We start from the raw sequence: 21,379 nt of genomic DNA on the forward strand, positions 1-21,379 counted from the left end.
ATTTGCTCGTCAGTTCAATACCGGGTGATATAGGGAAGGTGAAATATAGTACCGGGAGCTATGGTTTTAAATTACCATAGATGCTATGACATTTATTTAGGGTGCTTACGACGCTAGAATATTGTTAACTAGTTCGCTAGACTAGTGTAAGTTGCATTTTGATACCTTAAATGCTTTCCGTTTAGGCGTCGGCTAGTTTACGCACTTTTGCGTCGTACCGACGAAGTTTTGTCGCAAGTTGTTATTCCGCCGTCAAGTGATACATGAAGTGATTCCGAGTCCTAAAATAAGCTTAACTAGTTCACTAGCTTCTTCGTTTGGTTGTTTTGTGGCGAAAATACCGCTTACTAGCTTTTCGGGTCGCTAACGAACAAGTTATGTGTATAGCGATATAGTACCGGAAGCTTGTTATTTTGGACACTACAATAATATTTCCAAAGTGTTTTAGCGTATATGTCATCAATTATTATCATTCCGAAGTTCCAGAAATGCTTAATTATAGTTTCGGACGAGTTAAAAATGTCATATTTTTAGCGAGATGGACGTTTTAGTATTTAGGGCGTTGTATCGGAAAGTCCTAGATTTTTGCAAGATATGTTTTCTCATTAGTGTTTTCTTATGTAAATGGACTCAGTTATGTCATCTGTGTGTCGTTTTTCGTTGTTTAGTTCTGTTTTCACGGTTTTGCTGGCATGAATAGTGTGACCGTGAATAGTGCGCGCAACACTTTCTACCAACACTTTTAGGACATTGTTTGATTGGTTTCGCAATACGACGAAAACCAACATATGTTTTAGCTTTGTTTTCTTGTCCTGACACTGTTATCTGTTTTACGACAAAGTTACGTAATTAAATTACGCTAAATGCATGAGATTATGTAAATAAAATAGTGATTAGTTTGTACGGAATCACCGGTTATTTGCCATTTGTCACATTCTCCCCCTGTTAAAAGAATTTCGTCCCGAAATTCTCATTGAGTTATCCTTTGTAGGAGTCTTCTCAAACAAGTGGGGATACTTTGTCTTGATTTGATCTTCACGTTCCCATGTATACTCGGGTCCGTGACGTAGTTCCAGCGGATCCTTACTAGTTTAATACGACTTCTCTTTATCTTATGGCTTTCCAGTCCATAAGCACAACGGGTTCTTTAGTAAACTTGAGTTTGTCGTCTTCGTGAATTTCATCCGCTGGGATGACAACTGTTTTCATTGTTTGGACTTTTCTTTAAGATTCGACACGTGAAATGTGTGTTGTATGTTATTGAGTTCTTCTGGAAACTTTAGCTTGTAAGCAACAGTACAAATATTTGCCAGAACTTCAAAGGGCCTAATGTATTTCGGGTTTAGTTTTCCGCTTTTCCCCGATCTAGCTACGCCTTTCCAAGGCTAGATTTTCAGTAAGACGTTGTCTCCGACCTCGAAGGATAATGGTTTACATCTTCTGTCCGCGTAGCTCTTTTGTCTGTCACGAGCCACTTTGATACGCTCTCGTATCTTTGATATCTTACCAGTAGTCCCTTGGACTAGTTTGCGGCCAACGAGTTGTTCGTCTCCGACTTCTGCCCAACTCAGCAGTGTTCGGCACTTCTGTCTGTATAATGCTTCGTATGGGGCGGCTTTGATGCTTGTGTGATAACTTTTATTATAGGAAAACTCCACCAGCGGTAAATGAGTATCCCAGTTTCCACCCAAATCCATCACACAGGCGCGTGTGTCCTCCAACGTTTGGATGGTTCGTTCGCTTTGTCCATCGGTTTGCGGATGAAATGATGTGCTTAGATCAAAATGAGATCCAATCGATTCCTGAAAGGATTGCCATATTCTTGACACAAAGCGATCATCGCAATCTGAGATTATTTAAATAGGTACTCCTTGACGTGCTATTATTTCTTGGGGATAAAGCTCAGCTAACTTCTCTATACTGTCTTTCTCCCGAATTGGCAAGAAGTGAGCTGACTTGGTTAATCGATCGACGATAACCCAAATCATGTCATGACCTTGAGAGGTCCGTGGGAGTCCTGTAATGAAGTCCATTGATATCTGCTCCCATTTCTAAACAGGAATCTCGGGTTATTGTAATAACCCAGATGGATTTTGATTCGGCCTTGACCTTTGCACAAGTTGGGCAATTCCCAACGTAGGTCGCAATATCTTTCTTGATTTTAGGCCACCAATAGTCTTCCTTTAAAGCCTGATACATCTTGTTAGATCCTGGATGTATTGAATATTTTGACTTGTGTGCTTCATCCAGCACTAAGTCTCGTAGACCGCCAAAATATGGGATCCAAATCCTTTCCATGAAATATAAAGTGTCATCTTTGTTCATTTCCATTTGTTTTTCCAATCCCCGCAAGGATTCTGCTTGAATGTTCTCCGGATTTAGAGTTTCTTGTTGTGCATCGTGCAATCGAACCATAAAGTCCGTCTGAGTTTTCATTTCTAAAGCTCGTACCCATAATGTTTTGACTTGTTCCTTCCGGCTTAAAGCATCTTCTACAACGTTTGCTTTACCCGGATGGTACTTGATTTCACAGTCATAGTCAACCCATCGCCGATGGCGCATGTTTAATTCCTTTTGATTGAATATATGTTGAAGACTCTTGTGATCGGTGAATATGGTACACTGAGTACCATACAGATAGTAATACCAAATCCTTAAAGCAAATACCACCGAGCCCAATTCTAAGTCGTGAGTGGTATAGTTCTTCTCATGAACTTTTAATTGTCACGACGCGTACGCGATGACTTTTTCACGTTGCATTAACACGCAACCCAAGCCTTGATGCGATGCATCACAATACACCACAAAGTCATCGGTACCACCATGGAGCGATAAGATTGGCACTTGCCATAGTTTATCTTTGAGTAGTTGAAATGCCATTTCTTGTTTTTCATCCCATTCAAACTTTCTATCCTTTTGAGTGAGTGAGGTTAGCGGTTGAGAAAAATTAGAAAAATTCTCAGTGAATCTTCGATAGTATCCTGCTAAACCCAAAAATTATCTTACTTCTGTTGGGGTCTTTGGAGTGTTTCAGTTCTTTATGGCTTCTACCTTAGCTGGGTCAACATGTATTCCGTTCTCGTTCATCACATGACCAAGAAATTGCACCTCGCTAATCCAAAATTCGCATTTTGAGAACTTGGCATACAATTGTTCTTTCTTAAGCAACTCCAAAATAGTTCTCAAGTGTTGTTCGTGTTCCGCCTCTATCCGTGAGTATATCAAAATGTCATTAATGAATACGATCACGAACTTGTCGAGATATGGCTTACATACTCGGTTCATCAAATCCATGAATACGGTGGGAACGTTTGTTAAGCCGGAAGGCATAACAAGAAACTCGTAATGCCCATAGCGAGTCCTAAACGCTGTCATGGGAATGCTTTCCTCTTGGATCCCCAGCTGATGGTGTCCAGATCTTAGATCAACTTTGGAATAGAAGCTAGAACCTTGTAACTGGTTGAACAAGTCGTCAATCCTTGGTAAAGGATACCGGTTCTTTATGGTTAACTTGCTCAGTTCTCAGTAATCTATACACATCCGAAAGGTTCCGTCTTTCTTCTTGACAAATAGCAGCGGAGCTCCCCCAAGGTGGAAAACTCGGTCTATTGAATCCTTTGTCAAGCAGCTCCTGAAGCTGAGTAGATAATTCCCGCATCTTCGAGGGCGCCAGTCAATATGGAGCTTTTGCCACTTGTGCCGCTCCTGGCACTAGATCGTCATGGTATTCTACTTGTCGTTGCGGAGGCAGCCCCGTCAAGTCTTCTGAAAAGACTTCAGGGTATTCCCTTACCACAGGGATGTCCTCCATCTTGCGTTACTCGGCCTTCTTGTCGACCACATGGACAAGAAAGGCGATGCATCCTGTTCTCAGACTCTTCCGAGCCTTCATACAGTTGTTGGTCAGCAGCCGTGAGTCGTGTTTCTCTCCGTGAACCAAAAGATGTTCTCTTGTCAGACAGGGGGAAAAAGAATAATAGTTTTCGCAGCACAACTACTTCTGCTCGGTTGTCGGTCAACCAGTCTATGCCAGAAGTTAAGTCGTAACAACTTGATTGAATGAATGAAAAGTCGTTACTGAATTTTCGTGCTCCAAGTTCGAGTGTGCATTCTTTGATGTCTTTCCTGACTTGACTAATTTACCATTGGTCAAACCTATTGAATGGGAGGACGTCTTGTTTACTTGACTCGGCAAAGCATACTTTGAATTTTATGGGGATGAAGCTAATACCGACACCGGTGTTAAACAACACGGGTGCAACGGGTCGGTTGATAGGAACGTATCGGTGACCCTTAATGACTTCACATGACTTCGCTAATTCCTCATTAGCTAACTTGATAGAGCAAGACATGTTTAACCTACCTGACTCTAATTCGTGTATATGCTTAGTATCTAAACACACTAAGTTAAGCCGACGTTGGTATCCAAAGAATTGATACATGATGGTTGTAGAGTAGAGCATACCCCTAGACTTGCTTACTCACTAGCTTGATTCATCCTTAACCATCCATGCTCGTAGTGACCTCCTTGCCACAGTAAAAACCACATCGTTCATTCTTAAATATAGCTAACTCATTAGTTTCTGTTTTGTGCCAAGTCTCACCACACTACTACTCTTGTCACTTTTGCAAGTGCCCTCATGACGAAAGTTTCACCTATCTCATTCCGAATTTTGACAAGTTATTTGCATACTTCTTAATGCGAGCATCGATTATCGCAGTAATCGCCTTTGCTTTGCTTGTCACGAGATTTCTCTTTCTCTTAACACCCTCCTTGGGCAGTCCCTCATCTCACCACATCCTTGGTGAGACTAACTGAGAGAGTTACTTGAAAATAAATCTAGGTAGGGTGACATGATGTGATCATGATTCGGATCTAAGGGCTAAACCTAAATGTAGCGCTCAGTGCGTTTGGATTCGAGTGTTATCCAATATGCAATCAATCCTTGACAGATTGTAGAGGCGTTGGGGTAACTAACAACATTAGCTCTAATCATGATCGAGTTCTAGAGCTCGGTTCCCAAACATGGAATTTTCCACTAGCGAGCAATACTCTTCTCGCATAAGATTCTTGAGTTCTTCCCACAATAACCTCTTTGTTGTATTACTCCCTATAGTTTGCACTTGGAGATTCCACCAAGTTAACGCCTCATTCAATAGATGGCTATTCGTTTACCAAAACGTTTACTTAGGAGTACATTTATTAGCAAGGTTAACTGACTTCCTTGTCTTTATCTAGCGGATAGAACTCACCGCACCTTCCATATCAATGAGGTCTCGCGGCTTATAATCTGGAAAAGCCTTAGGATTAAAATCTGGTGTGATTGCATCTCCAAGTGTGGCATTGCCACTCATTCTCGTCCCATCGGGATTTGAACCACTTGAACTACCGGTACCATCAGTCCCATCACTAGTGTCGACTCGACAACCTCATGTTGTTCCATATGACCTCTAGTTCAACTTTAATAGTAGGGCGCTGATTAACTGACCCTCTTCTAGGCGTAGATTTTCTTGTCGACGCCACGTTGTTTCCGATACATAGTATCATTGGGTCTAGGCTTTTATTTGGACAGATATAGCCTATCATGCGCCTAAGAATTAAGAATGTGATTGGTCAGGGAAACCTTAAGACAGCGTTGCTCCGGTATGTTTGAACAATGATATTCATGAATAAATGCATTCCAAAATGCATAGTACCTCTTGAGCGTATTAGCCATGTGCCTAAAGGGGAAAAGAAGTAATTCGTTAAGGAGGAGAAACCAAACGGTCGTCTCCAATTTTTACAACGTGTATCCCATACTTCCTGGATCTCGATCGCCCAAAGTAGGAAAAATCCTTCGCCGCACTAGCCCGTGTGACGAATACGTTGATACTCCTTGAGCTCCACGAGCTTCGACAAAATTGTTATAATTTCCATAGACGCCGAATAATACAATGAAGGGGTTCTTGCTTGGCTCATGCCATAGTATCCCTTGGAATAAGACAAATATCAAACGACAGAGTTTAATGTAATCATCTTCGATAACTAAGATAAGGTAAGGTGTCATAGACACCAAAGAACCAGCCCATGTACAAGAATTTCGAGAATGTTGAGGAAAAATCCTCCATGAGTGGCTAACGAGTTTTGTTTGCTTTCGATGACTAGTCTCAGACGACTCGTGTTATAGATCGAATGTTAAGTGCAAACAATACGTGTAGTCTTCCTGTATCGTAGAGTGTTATAGTAACCGTTCCGGTTAGTGTTCCACTAGATAGAAACTTGAACAACTTAGGAATTTCGTGTAACATCCGACAAAATGAGCTCCCCAAATACGACCCGTCTTGAAAATTCGAATTCTAACCTGGAACCAATGGAAATTTTCGCGAAATGAATAATCGTCAAAAGATTTTTATCCTAATTTAATTCGTTATAATTATGGTTTAAAAGATTTATTATTATTATTATTATTATTATTATTATTATTATTATTATTATTTATAAAAATAATCTAGTCAGTCTCGTTAGGTATTAAAGTTAGTTTAATTGTAAAGTTAATAACATAAACTAACCAAGTTAGTGTTAGATTAGCTAATTAATAAAGTTGAGGGACTAGTGGTGTATTTACTTAAAAGTTTAAAAGAAACTTGGATTCAAAATAACATATGAACCTTAGGGACTGTTATTTCATCTTATAGAAAGTTAAACTTCAGGGACCATTGGTGAAAAATATGAAAGTTCAATAACCAAAAAAAAGAAACAATAAAAAAAACGGCGCAGACCACAACACGCACAATTATTATACGGCTTACACTTAAATTTCTTTTCAAGTTTGCCGCTCAAACACAACCGCGTATAGCGATCTTATTTCCTTTTCATAGGCTCCTGATTTTCAGTGATTGGATTTGTTTCGCGTTTACTTATTATACATAAATCACGAACCGGTACAATCAATCACCGATCGTTTCCATATATTGCGGGACCTTCGATCGCTATAAAAACCGACCCTTCGTCACTCCCTCACCACTGCAACACATCTCGACACAACCACAACCTCCTTTCGTTACGCTTCGAAGTTCGCCCGAGATTTGGAGTTCACCGGAGTAACCGAAGCCGAACGGAGATCACAACTGGAACTCGGCTCGACTAGTTACGTATTTGGTATACCTCACTTTCTATTTCCTCATGCTTTCCTAAACGAAAACAAGAATAATTATATATTTATAATCGGTTTCTATCAGACGATTTAAGGAAGATGATAACAAAACCTATTTAAAAGCTAAACAAAACAAGTTCTCACATAAACTGCAAATACTAGATTCCCTCGTTAATCCTCTGCTTAAATACTAGATTGTTTTGATATTTTAAGTTCTCACATAAACTGCAAATGGCAAACTGATCACCCTTTTTTTTTCTTTTTTTAAGAGGGAAGATAACACCTAACATTTATTTAAATGGAATAATAAACCAAACTTACCACAACGAGCTATGTAGTTCAGTTGGGCTGTTTCTTCTTAATGATTTTCTTGATAAATTCATATTTTGATAATAGGACCTTAAAACTAATAGGTTTCATTTTCGGTTCAAACAAGTTCCATATTTTATTTTATTTTTTTGACAGTTCCCATTTCCTTTTTCAACAATCCTTTTATTCTTATACATTAAAATCTTAAATAGATAATTATCATTTCTCTTTTATTTATAATTCTTTTCTTTTATAATACCTCTAACTTATTTATTAATAACATAACTGATTAGCGGATCGTTACAATCTTTTAATATAATCTAATGGCAAATACTAGGAATTTTATTATAAATATTAACTAGATCTTTACGTGACATTTTAACATTTAGGATAAACCGTTTGTTCGTCCTCTTGGATTTCTCCAATCCTTACTCGTGCGTTATTTCCAAGGAATCACAAACGCAACCACTGTGAGTAGATCTTACTTTCCCCTTTTGTTGTCACCTTAACTTTTTGGGGTGTTTCTGAAGAAGTTAATCTTGAATTAGGAGATAAAGATAAAGACGGGCTATAGATAATTATACTGAATTGTTTATTGAGTCTTTATATGGATAATTGTTAGGTTTATTAGATAGGTTTATCTAGTTTGTAGGCTTTGAATTATGGTAGGTTTAGGATGTCATGCAAGTAAATTAATTCTAGTATGGGTAGGATAGGATGTTTTGTTTATTTTATTAATAGAGTTTGAGTCGGGGTAGGACTAGAATAAGTTTAGTATAAATAGATAGTTAGAGTCATTGTAATTAGTGTGCTTTCATTGATAAATTAATAAAAGAGTCGAACAAGTTTGTTCATATTACGTGTTTGTTTATTTGATCAAGGGCTTGATTTCCAACAATTGGTATCAGAGCTTGGTGCCTGCGGTTTTGAGAGTCGTTTTCTTAGAAGGGGGAGCAACCCCTCGGCTCGCGGGGCTGCAATGGTGGCGGAACCGGTAGAAGTTGAAGACGAAGAAGAGTAAAAAAATAAATGGTGAAGGTGACAATAAAAGTCGGTGCTGCAATTGGAGGTTATACGGAGGTGGACATAAGGCTTATAAAGATCATTTAGTCAGGCTTAGATTTTTGGGTGATGTTACTGTTGTTGGGTATGGATATGCATGGGAAGAAAAATTTAACTAAGGAGTAAATTTTTGTCGGCTAATTCTTTGGAGCAAAACAAAGATACACTTTGTGCTTTTGATATTGTTTTTAACCAAAGATATTTGGAGGTTGATCGACCAAAAGGAGTAGCAAAAGGGTTTAATCTAGGTTGGGTTTCAAAAGCTTCTTAGCCATGAAGGGAAGTCAACGGGTGATTTTTTTGGGAAGTTTTTCGTGTAAAAATCCAATTTGGATTAAGCAAGCAAGAAAGATAGAAGAGGCGTCACAAGAAAGTGAAAAAAAGAGGCAGGCGTCGCTTCGGGAGAAAGTAAGATGGCCTCATAAGAAAGAAAGAAAGAAAGATGGTGTTGCAAGAAAGTAAGAAAGTAGCAAGCCACAAGAAAGAAAGAACGGAAGTCGATCAGAAAGAAGAAAGATAATCGATAACCGAAAGAAAGAAAGAAGCGAACTTGTGTGGTTCGTAAAGAAGAACGAGAAAGACCGAACCGCATGGTTCGAATAGCAAGTTAGAAAGAAAGTTGATTCGAAGCAAGCAAGTAAGAACAAATTCGAATCAAGCGAGAAAGCACGTTTTAGAAAGAAAACCGTTTTCAGCTAAAGCAAGAAAAGAGTGAAAGAACATAAGCAAGCAAGAACGAATTAGCAAGTAGCAAGAAGCGAGGTCAAGGGATTGGAGTAGTCGATAACGATGCGGATATGAAGTGAGTCCAATTCAAGATTAAGGGGGAGAATGAAGAAGTTAATCTTGAATTAGGAGATAAAGATAAAGACGGGCTATAGATAATTATACTGAATTGTTTATTGAGTCTTTATATGGATAATTGTTAGGTTTATTAGATAGGTTTATCTAGTTTGTAGGCTTTGAATTATGGTAGGTTTAGGATGTCATGCAAGTAAATTAATTCTAGTATGGGTAGGATAGGATGTTTTGTTTATTTTATTAATAGAGTTTGAGTCGGGGTAGGACTAGAATAAGTTTAGTATAAATAGATAGTTAGAGTCATTGTAATTAGTGTGCTTTCATTGATAAATTAATAAAAGAGTCGAACAAGTTTGTTCATATTACGTGTTTGTTTATTTGATCAAGGGCCTGATTTCCAACAGTTTCATGTGCCACATTTTCTATGTTTCGTATACTTTACAATAACATGCCAAGTTAAGTGTTATATGTGCTCATGGTCTGTTTCGTACGTGCATTACATGTTATCATTCATATGCTATTTGTGTTTACCGCTTTGTGTCAAGTGTTTCATTGTATCGCTTTTCGCCTTTCGGGGCTTGAATCGCATCATTTTTCGCTTTTCGCCTTTCGGGGCTTGAATCGCATCATAGTATCGCTTTTCGCCTTTTGGGGCTTGAATCGCATCATGGTTTCATAGTATCGCTTTTCGCCTTTCGGGGCTTGAACCGCATCATTGTTTCATTTCTTATGGTTTGTTATGTCATGTTACATTATTTACATATGGATAGGTTGATTTATGTCACCTACTACACTTAATATTGCATGTTAAATAATTTTTTTAAAATAAAATCAACTAAACTTTTAAGGTTAAATAAAAACAAATAAAGATCTATTCACACAACTATTGTTGACCCAAATTTCTTTTACACATGAAACAGGTACACAAGGTTGATAGCTTCTTGAGGAGACACATAGGATTGTGCCTTAGAATAATTAAATCAAGACCTACGTTATTTTCCTTTTGTATTTTGAATATTGTGTGGTTGTATTTGGAACGATTATTTGGTTATGTGAGGTAAATTAATATTGTTGATATTAAATATTCAAACTTTAAATAAATGTCAAAAGCTATGAAACAATCATATCATGCCCCGTACCATATCCGCTGCGGGTCGGGGTGTGACATTTCGAATGGATAGTGATCATTAGCTTGACCCACAGAGCCCACCAGGATTCCCCATGCACTACAATTTGTTATTACGTGGGCCCCCGTAATAATAAATTGTCTTGCATGGTCACCCTAGCATTCTCTCGTTCAAACAAACGACCAGTCAAAGAAAGGACACTATTGTTTATATACCCTTAACGTAGAAGGGACCTTCGTGATGGTCCACGTGCTAACGCCCAGTGTCATTATTCGTGAAAGGGCACAACGTTAGACGTAATAGAAATAAGGGAATTCGTAATAATAGCAACCGGAGGGGCACCTTTCAGATGAGTACTTCATCTTCCTTGTCTAGACGAGAGTGTCATCAATCACGATTAGTATAAGCTTTAGGGACCTCCTCCCACTAGTAGAGTTGTTATCCAAGGCCGCCACCTCCGCCTCGTCGTCACTACCGAAGCCGGACATATACCATCTGACGGAAAACAACCATCTCCCACGGGATCAATGCTTTAGGGTCTCTTTCAGGGACCACATCCGCCGCAAGCTTCGTAATTGACGCGATGTCATCATTCTCACCACGTGAGTCAAGTGTAACATTAGAGTTCGTAGTCAAAGGTATTTTCGTTCAGGGCAAAATATTCCGTACAACACATATATAAAAACATTATATATATATATATATATATATAATCACTAAATCTCATGCTGTTTTTGTTCTCGTGTTTCACATGTACTTCCTAATGTTTTCTTGTCTATTCCTTATAGACTACCCATGCATTGACTCTTATTCGTTACATATGATTGAGCCCGCGTGATAGATCCTCATGTTATAGTGACACAATGAAAACCTTTTGTCATTTTGTCATACTTTTTGAAATCATCTTTGTAATGTTATCAACTTTGTTTTCATGCGAGAGCCCTTGGTGATTGTAGACCAAACTTTATAAAAGTTTGTCCCCGGTTCACTACAATCGGAGCTCTGATACCAATCTGTCACACCCTGCTAGTTGCGGAAGCGTGTTGCGTGTAACGTAAGAAAGGTAATCATTGCATCCAATCATGTATCACCGGCTCAAGACTTGTTTCCTGAAATACATGTAGTTTTAAAAAGTCAACAAAAGTTGAGCGAGTTCATGCAGTTTTTGTTATCATATGTAATCGTAGTATTCATGAAAACGAAATCTTGTAATCATAGTATTCATGAAATTGAGATCTTGTAATCGTAGTATTCATGAAAATGAAATCTTGTAATCGTAGTATTCATGAAAATGAAATCCTGTAATCATGGTATGTTCTGATTCATTCATGGAGTCTGTTAAGGATCTATCAGTGGGTAGCGAGCCCCTGACATAATGTACCATAAGTAAATAACCAAACCGAGAACACTTTGTTATCATTTGGGATCACAAAAGCACTCCACGGTTAACAACTAGGAGTGGGGCGTGCCTCAAGCCCAATAGATCTACACCTTTTGCACCTTGGTCACTATGTGATTAATGGTTACTAATGTCATCATCCTACTTATGCACATTGATCATGTTATCTTCTACTCCGTAACTAACATACCAATAGTTTTAGCATGTATTTCCCATCGATGTTTTTGAAAACAAAACATTGAAATCAGTGAAAGGAGGGACATGAACTCCCAAGTTTGCGTTCCGTGTATTATGATACCGAAGTAAGCGTCCGTACGTGTCAATAACCTACATGTGTAGTAATCTCGTTAGACACTAGGTCTTTCGGACCTCGTACAAGTTGTTCATCTTGAATTCTCTATTTTGTTCTCGTTTGTCATCTTTGGAACAACTTTGTATTTTAGAGCGTTGATAGTTTACTCGCTTGATTGTTATGTATATACATGTATTCTATACGTATTGAATTATAGGTGAACGAGCTTCACCCTTCATATGTCTTCGTGCCGCGCACGCGTGTAATTGAGCCCTTGCTCATGCCATTGGGCCGAGCCCATGTCATCTATGTTATCGTATCTAAACTATGTTTTAATGTTATTGGGCCAAGCCCATGTAATCTATGTTATTGGGCCTAAACCATGTTTTATTGTTATTGGGCCGAGCCCATGTTATATTGTCGTTGGGCCCTAACCCATGTATTAAGGAATTTGGGCCTAGCCCATTACTAGCTTTGATAAGCCCAATTCTAACTTTATTGGTCCATTAACATGATCTTGCAATTTTTACCAAAATGTTACCAAGTAGTAAACTTTAAATAAGTTCATTTTTCCTATGAAAAATACTTGGTAATTTGTATAGTTTTAGACTTTCCGGATTCTTGTTATCGATCGTTTAGATATGTGCTCGTTTTAATGTCTAAAATATGTTATTTTAGACTCGACTTTGTAGTAACTTGTTCACGATGTCGATACGCCCAATTTGTTGTCGTCAAGTGTTATGTATTTCCATTTTAGCCATTTTATTTAATTGTCCGGTTTACTAGCATTTCTTGGACCATGTAGGAACATGTATGTGTATTTATTTTGAACACCCTATAGGTATCTAATACATACACATATAGCCCATATTACATGCACTTGACAAGTTTCAAAAGAAAAATATATAACTTTTACCAAAAATTATATATACATATATACGGTTACATTTTTAACCATTTATTTTTGTAAAAGAATAAGTTTAAGTCCATAAAACTAATTGAATATTTAAGACTTAAATATTCTCATTAGTGTTTCCAAAATGACGTTTATGACCACTAATCGCGTTTAACATTGTTAATCACCCTTTAATCCCATTTTTAATCGCGATTAGATTTTTAGAAAAACTCGCCATATTTTCCCATGAACTATGACGTTTTCCACGTTTTTCTAAATGTATTTTTAACACACTTTTATAACCCAAATCATCATCATTATCTCAAGTCAAGTTTCAAAACATAACTTTTCAAGTATAATCTCACATAACCATCCTCAAATCTTCATGAACTTATTTTATATATCTTTTGAATCCATTAAAAATAAATATATATTTTTTTTAGGCTTACTCACAAATTCCATGTGCTTATATAACCTTGTTCAGATTATACCACGATTTCACTAGTTTAAAAGTGATGCTTTTAAGTTCATTAACAACCTTATATTTTTCAAAAATCATTTTCATCTCTACACATAAAGTTCATGAAGTTGAAGATGATGATCTTGCTTGATTTAAACATATTCATGTTTAAATCACACACATTTTTTTTTTGCATAATATTACAAAATCATAATTCTTAACATAATGTACACTAAATCAAACATCAAGATCAACAAGAATAACATATATTTCATTATATTATCTTTTTTTTTCTTGTGTTTTTTTTTATTGGTTATTTATGAGCTTTAAGATGATTTTTCTTGTACATTTATAACAATATAACAATATAACAATATAACATGAGATGTATATAAAAAAATAAGGGATTTAAGTATCTTACTACTAGCACAATGGCTAGGGTAGAAACTAGTGAAGAAGATGAAGAGAAAAATGAAGAACTTGAAGCTCCAAAGGATGAAGTTATGCTCCCACAAAGCTTCCATGACTTGGGCCTTCTTAGATCTTCGTAATATGGTTGGAGGATGCTTGATTTATACTTTATTTATGAAAGAAAAATGGAATTGTATAAATGTTTGTGTGGCCGTAGGTATAGAGGGAAGAAGGAGAGTTGTTGTTGCTTGTAAGTTTGTAGGGATTATGAGGATGAGTGGTGTGATGTTATCATAATATCAAGTCTTGATTTTTGTCAACAGAAGATCTTTCAAGACCATGCTCCATCCATCAACTTTATCAACTTTTCACCAAAAGTATGGTGTGTGTGTGGGGACACTTTAGCCGAAATTATAAGCCTAGAGATGTAGGTTATGGTAATTTTTTTTTTATAAAATGCATCTAGACATGTAGACTTTTTGGAATAGATATTTAAGTCATTTGATATATTCTTGCATCATTAGGAAGTAATCATGTTTAGGGTGCTAAAATGATCTTAACTAGTTCACTAAATTAGTTGGTATTAGTTTTGGATAGTAAAAATGCTACTCATTTGCTCGTCAGTTCAATACCGGGTGATATAGGGAAGGTGAAATATAGTACCGGGAGCTATGGTTTTAAATTACCATCGATGCTATGACATTTATTTAGGGTGCTTACGACGCTAAAATATTGTTAACTAGTTCGCTAGACTAGTGTAAGTTGCATTTTGATACCTTAAATGCTTTCCGTTTAGGCGTCGGCTAGTTTACGCACTTTTGCGTCGTACCGACGAAGTTTTGTCGCAAGTTGTTATTCCGCCGTCAAGTGATACATGAAGTGATTTCGAGTCCTAAAATAAGCATAACTAGTTCACTAGCTTCTTCGTTTGGTTGTTTTGTGGCGAAAATACCGCTTACTAGCTTTTCGGGTCGCTAACGAACAAGTTATGTGTATAGCGATATAGTACCGGAAGCTTGTTATTTTGGACACTACAATAATATTTCCAAAGTGTTTTAGCGTATATGTCATCAATTATTATCATTCCGAAGTTCCAGAAATGCTTAATTATAGTTTCGGACGAGTTAAAAATCTCATATTTTTAGCGAGATGGACGTTTTAGTATTTAGGGCGTTGTATCGGAAAGTCCTAGATTTTTGCAAGATATGTTTTCTCATTAGTGGTTTCTTATGTAAATGGACTCAGTTATGTCATCTGTGTGTCGTTTTTCGTTGTTTCGTTCTGTTTTCACGGTTTTGCTGGCATGAATAGTGTGACCGTGAATAGTGCGCGCAACACTTTCTACCAACACTTTTAGGACATTGTTTTATTGGTTTCGCAATACGAAGAAAATCAACATATGTTTTAGCTTTGTTTTCTTGTCCTGACACTGTTATCTGTTTTACGACAAAGTTACGTAATTAAATTACGCTAAATGCATGAGATTATGTAAATAAAATAGTGATTAGTTTGTACGGAGTCACCGGTTATTTGCCATTTGTCACATCACAAACCGATAACAACATAGTTTCAACCTCATCCGCATCCGAATGCTATTAAAGCACTTCTCGAGTTCGAACACGAATCGGAATCAATCCTCTGCAATGATACGCACCTTGTTACTCTGTCTACGCACCTAACCACGTTAAAAACTCTCATCGAACACTCGTGTAACGCTCAACAACGTAAACACAGACTCATATCGTTCATAACTCGTCGAGTCAACTCACACGAGGTTTCCCGACTCGCCGGTGCAACCGAGTCTCGATCGACAGTTTATCAAAACCCTTACGCAAACGTTTGTTCATATAGCTATTGTTATCGTTGAATCCGATACAAAACAGGAACTTGTGTTGATCGATTTGATTGAAGAGTTTGAGGAAAGAATCGGTAGAGGATTCGATCGGAAACTACAGGATTTGATTCTCAGATCTAAAGTTTTTACAAAACTCGAATCGATTTTGTGCGGACTGCGTAGGGTTTGTTTCAGGTGACATAATTCCCAGCTACAAGATTTGATTCTCAGATCTAAAGTTTTTTTTGGGGAAGATGAACTGATGTTTGGGGTTTTTTTTGGGAAGACGATGGCTAAATGGGAGGTATAAAGGAATTAAATGAGTATAATTAATTTAATGATTTAACTGTTATAAAAAAATGGACGATTATACCCCTGAACAAAAAGACAAAACTACCGGCTTTTAATAGTGAAATAGGAGGTGATTTGAATTTTGGACTAAAATGGCAACAAAAGTGAAACCACAGGGACCCAGATTTAAAAAGTTTGAGATTTGGACTAAAATGACAAAAGTGCCCAAACCACAGGGACCAAAATGATAGTTTACTCTTTATTATACTTTTGTTAGTTTATTTAGTTTGTCGATTTTTATTTACTTATTTAATACTTATCATTTATTTATATTTTTAGTTTATTTAATTTATTTATTTATTATTTATTTAATTAATCATATTTTTTACTCAATAAACTTTTTATTAAAGAATTAATGCAATATATAATGACCCTCCTTTAGGGGCATGCAGTATATAATGACCCTCCTTTAGGGCTTCGGTATTGGTGAATGGGTCCCCAACTCAAGAGTTCCCGTGCTTTAGGGGGTTGAGACAGGGGGATCCGCTGTCACCGTTCCTATTCCTTTTTGCAATGGAGGCCTTGACATGTGTTGTTAAACAGGCATGCAGTATCGGTTTATTTGATGGTATTAAATGCGAGACCCATGGGCCGGTTTTATCTCATTTCATGTATGCGGATGACGTAATTTTTATCGGGGAGTGGTCCTCACGAAATGCCCTGAACTTGAATAGGATACTACGGTGTTTCTATTTAGTTTCAGGTCTTAGAGTGAACCTGTCAAAGAGCTCGATTTACGGGGTGGGGGTGGATGAAGGGGAGGTACATGCCATGGCAAGCATTCTGAGGTGCAAAATCGGATCTTTCCCTTTCAAACATCTCGGACTTCAAGTAGGCGCGAACATGAATTTGGTTAAAAACTGGAAACCTGTGGTTGACATTTTCAAGAAACGTCTTTCGGTGTGGAAAGCGAGTACCTTATCCTATGGCGGCCGGATTACACTAATTAAGTCGGTGCTCAGTGCCCTACCGACCTATTATTTTTCTCTTTATAAGGCGCCCATGAAGGTAATAAAACAATTGGAAAGGCTAAGGAAGGACTTCCTGTGGGGGTCAGATCCCGAGCACGAGAAGATGTCATGGGTCGCGTGGCAGAGGATTATGGCTCCAATAGAACTCGGGGGAGTAGGCATTTGGTCCTTAAAAGAAGCCAACACTGCCTTACTAGCCAAGTGGTGGTGGAGGTTTAAGGTTGACGGGCCGTGTCTATGGAGGAATGTAATCTGGAACTTACACAGTAGTTCGAGAAATTGGTGTGATATTCCAGTTAGGTTATCGGCTCCGGGTATTTGGAAACAAGTGGCTGGAATTTCGAAGGATTTGCTGGACGTGGGTGTCGATTTGCCAGGTTTGATCAGAGGGATCCCGGGAGACGGTCTAAATATCCTTTTCTGGAAGGACCATTGGGTCATGGATAAGCCCCTGCAGTTCTTTTGTCCTAATTTATTCAGGTTGGAAAAGTTAAAAAACTCTCCAGTGGCTAGTCGGGTGCGGGTGGTGGATGGGATTACGATCCTTAATTTCGAGTGGACTAGGGAGCCGGGATCGGCGGAGGAACTGTTGGAACTTGAAGGGCTGATGGCGGTTATGGGGGACGTATATTTTGGTTCGGGTAGGGACATGTGGGAGTGGAAAGCGGATCAGTCGGGGACGTATTCAGTTCGGAGTCTCAGGCTCAAGATGCAACTCGCTAATTATCCGGATCGGGAAGGTGGGTTTATATGGGATAGTTGGGCCCCTATTAAGGTAAAGTTCTTGTCTTGGTGCGTGTTTCTAAACCGAATTCCTACTATGGTTGAGTTACAAAAGAGGAACATAAACACGGGCTCCTTATTATGTCGAATATGTGGGAATCACGATGAGACCACGGACCATCTGTTCGTGTCGTGTGATCTGGCCCAGGGAGTTTGGGACTATGTGTCAAGGTGGTGCAGAATTCCATCAGTATATGCCTTTGAGTTCAAGGATTTGGTAAAGTTGCATCATCACATGAGGGGTTCTTATAAATGGAAAAAAGTGATCCTCACCATTGTGCAAACGACAATTTGGTGTATTTGGAAATGCCGCAATGACGTGGTTTTTGACAGGAAGCTAGCCCACCTCGCAAGGTTGGTAGAGGAGATTAGAGTTCTCTGGTTTCTGTGGTTAAGGAATCGAGCAAAAGTCCAGGAGTTATCATGGGAGATGTGGTGTAGTTTTAACCTACCTGTATAAATTTGTAAGTTGAAATGTGGTGCTGTACTGAAATTGGTATTAACAATCTGTTGGTACCTTGTTTGGAATAAAATTTCTTTGTTGGCCTTTCAAAAAAAAATATATAATGACCCTCCAGTTAAAAATTTATGGTTCCGCCACTGAATGGAAGCTTTTACATATGGTTATTTTAAGCGTCAAGCTACCGAAATTTATACCGAATTTGCTTTATCTTATCTAAACTTCCGACTAAACGCGTATGGCACAACGGTCCATGTTCTAAATCAACACTTGAATATCTACTTACGTACGGGGTAAGCATAATGTTAACATCTTTTTCAAAAATACAAGTTTGAGCCTTTATGCAAAGTTCGTGATTTTTAATCAGTAAAGTTACATGAATAAAGCTTGTGTTTTTTACACTTGGATTAATGCCCAATTAATCTTGAAGAGTCTTTTGATGAACTAAACTGATAAGTGCAACAACAATTTGTGGATGATGGTCACTGATTATGATGCCTCCTCTTGGAACATCATCAAAAATGGATCCTAGAACCTGAACCTTTTTTGTAACCCGATCCATTTTCATATTTTACATAATTTTATTTAATGTTTATGCAATAAAATGTCTCGGATTCTATGTTTTAATCATACATGTTATCATACCTGGTGATTTGTAGTCTTATACATGTTTTATACAAGTTCTTTAATTCATTTCCATGTATTTTGAAGCAACCCATTAGAAGCGGTTCGGATAGGTGCGAGTACCGTATGATATGCTGATAATTTAGAAACAAAATATCCTTTTAGTTGTAGAGGTGTGAGAGTAGAGGTGCACAAACCGGGTTTTTTTCAATATCCGGGTTCAGGTATATGCCCGGGTACGTGTATGACCGGGCTTTGACTTTTCAGATATTTGCCATACTCGGGTCGGGTTTGGGTCCGGGTTTTGACTTTTCAGTTACGGGTATTAAAAACTTGGGTACGAGTATCACGGAAACCCGGGTACGTTGAAAACCTGGATACAGACCGGCTACGAAAAAACTCGGGTTCGTATTCGGGTATTAAACAGAGTATAAATACCCGGTTCCTACCCTACGGGTAGGATCGGGTTCGGGTTTAAAAAACCCTGTTTTCTAATACCCGAGTTCGGGTTTTTGGGGCACCCAAAACCCAAAGTTTGATATCTTTGTGGTTGTAGAGAACTTGAAAAGCCCTTTCACGAGCCCAACACAGGCCCAGAGTTGCTAATTATAAATTTACATTTACACACTTGAATCGTTTCATCTTCCCTTTCATCTCTCTGTAAACCCTAATAAATTGCTACGATACATCATCATCATCATTCTCTATATTCAAAATCAAGATGTCAGACAACATACCATTCGAAATCCAATCGGAAATCATCAAAAGACTTCCCGTCATATCGTTGATTCAATTCCGAACCGTCTCCAAACCCTGGAAGTCTCTCATCGACAGCTCTCCTTTCATCAACCATTATAGCACCCAAAACAAGCAGAAGCAACGTCTGCTTGTAACCTACGATGACCCACTTGATTCAGAGACAAAATATGTTTCAATTGCTGATGAAGACGACACGTTCCCCCACCAGAAGCTCTCCTACTCTTTTCCCCTGTTGGCTAACGTACTTCAACATTCTTCCATAATTGGTACCTCTCACGGGTTGGTATGTTTGTACGGCTCTGATGATTCTGGAAAGGACATGGCTGTTGTTTGTAATCTTTCTATTAGAAAAGCAGTTGGTGTTATTGTGCCTAATCTGCCAAGTGGGACTACATACGGAATAGTTGTAGGTTTTGGGGTTTGTGGTGAGACTACGGACCCTAAGATAGTCAAGATTACATATGTTATTGATAGGTGGATCGATATAGAAAGTGTAAGTAGCATCCCGTGGCAAGTTGAGGTTTTTACATTGAGCACGGGGGCTTGGAGAGCTCCGTATAGCAACAGTCTCCCAAGTAGATCATTTCACTTTAATATGGATTCGGTAGTCATAGACGGAGTTCTTTATTGGCTTGCTCTTGATGGGATTAATACTGGTCGTGGTCGTATCTATTATAACCTGATTGTTACATTTGATTTGACAAGTGAAGAATTTGGAGAAATACACCTCCCGGACAGTTTAGCCAACGCGGACGATTATAATTTGTCCATCTCTAAGGTAAGGAAGTCTCTTGTTGTGATTAAAACCTTTATGAATGATGAAGGTTTCGGTGTGTGGGTGATGCTAGATAGTGTCCCGAAGTCATTTGTAAGGATATTCACAATTAAATCGCCAGATTTATCTGTCAAGGGATTTAGGAAGAACGGTGAACTTATAATTGAAAGTGTAGAACGTCATCCTGGACAGCGTGATAGTTCAGTGCTTGTGGCTTTTGACCCCGATTCAAAAGACATCAATGATTTTGAGATTAATGCTTCCGCCTATTCATCTTGTGTGTATCCTCACATTGAAACACTACTTCTGCTTGATCAACCAGATTTCGTTATTTATGACCAAGGTAAAGCAACATTGCAAAGCGGAGAGCTACAAGCATAAGACATTTGAAGCATACAAGCAAGGTACTGATTTCATGCAATAGAAGATGATCGTGAATTATCAAGATGCTTTGGTTTCGTAACGTGCATCACTTCATATTTGGTATGCCCTTCAGTCACCCATGTCTCAGGGCTAAATTTATGTTATTTTGTGTTTTAGTTCAAGTTCTGCAAACTTTTATTTGAGTGACTTTCTTGATGATTTTGTTATTATTATTATTATTCCCTCTTGTGTTGAGCATACGTACGTTTGATTAATGCTATAAGAAATATAAGCAAAAATTAAATAGCTAATGATGTTGGAGGGTATGTATTGTGTAATAGGAGATTGCAAAATGGGTGTTTGGGTGGGGTCAACACTTGTTCAGGAAAATCAATCTACATATTATTTAGTCAAAATAATCTGGACAAATCATGGATCTTAAAAAACTTAGATAGAGGTTTCAAAATGGCTGTTTGTATAGAACTATCAGCTTGTGTTTCAGGCAATTAAATAGCTACTGAAGTTGTGAAAGCTTGCTACTGTAATAGCTACAAATAGAGGTGGGAAAAT

At 38.1% G+C, this 21,379-nt stretch overlaps 1 protein-coding gene and 1 long non-coding RNA gene across 2 annotated transcripts; both read left to right on the plus strand.

Annotated features, from left to right (window-relative positions):
• Window positions 1–6,877: 6,877 nt before the first annotated feature.
• On the plus strand, window positions 6,878–10,356 carry LOC118479803. The gene is made up of 3 exons (XR_004860862.1): window positions 6,878–7,138; window positions 7,832–7,912; window positions 10,226–10,356. It is a non-coding gene; the product is annotated as an uncharacterized LOC118479803 (long non-coding RNA).
• A 9,157-nt stretch (window positions 10,357–19,513) lies between these two features.
• On the plus strand, window positions 19,514–21,069 carry LOC110942093 (F-box protein CPR1-like). The gene is made up of 2 exons (XM_022183805.2): window positions 19,514–19,598; window positions 19,630–21,069. Exon 2 carries the CDS (start codon window positions 19,634–19,636, stop codon window positions 20,825–20,827), a length of 1,194 nt encoding a protein of 397 aa, XP_022039497.1. The 5' UTR covers window positions 19,514–19,598; window positions 19,630–19,633; the 3' UTR covers window positions 20,828–21,069.
• Window positions 21,070–21,379: the final 310 nt, after the last annotated feature.

Source organism: Helianthus annuus, chromosome 6 (assembly GCF_002127325.2).
Source record: "Helianthus annuus cultivar XRQ/B chromosome 6, HanXRQr2.0-SUNRISE, whole genome shotgun sequence".
NCBI lineage: Eukaryota > Viridiplantae > Streptophyta > Magnoliopsida > Asterales > Asteraceae > Helianthus > Helianthus annuus.

Coding starts and splice junctions, on each gene's coding strand:
- LOC110942093 (XM_022183805.2), top strand. CDS start 19,634: ATGTCAGACAACATACCATTCGAAATCCAATCGGAAATCATCAAAAGA.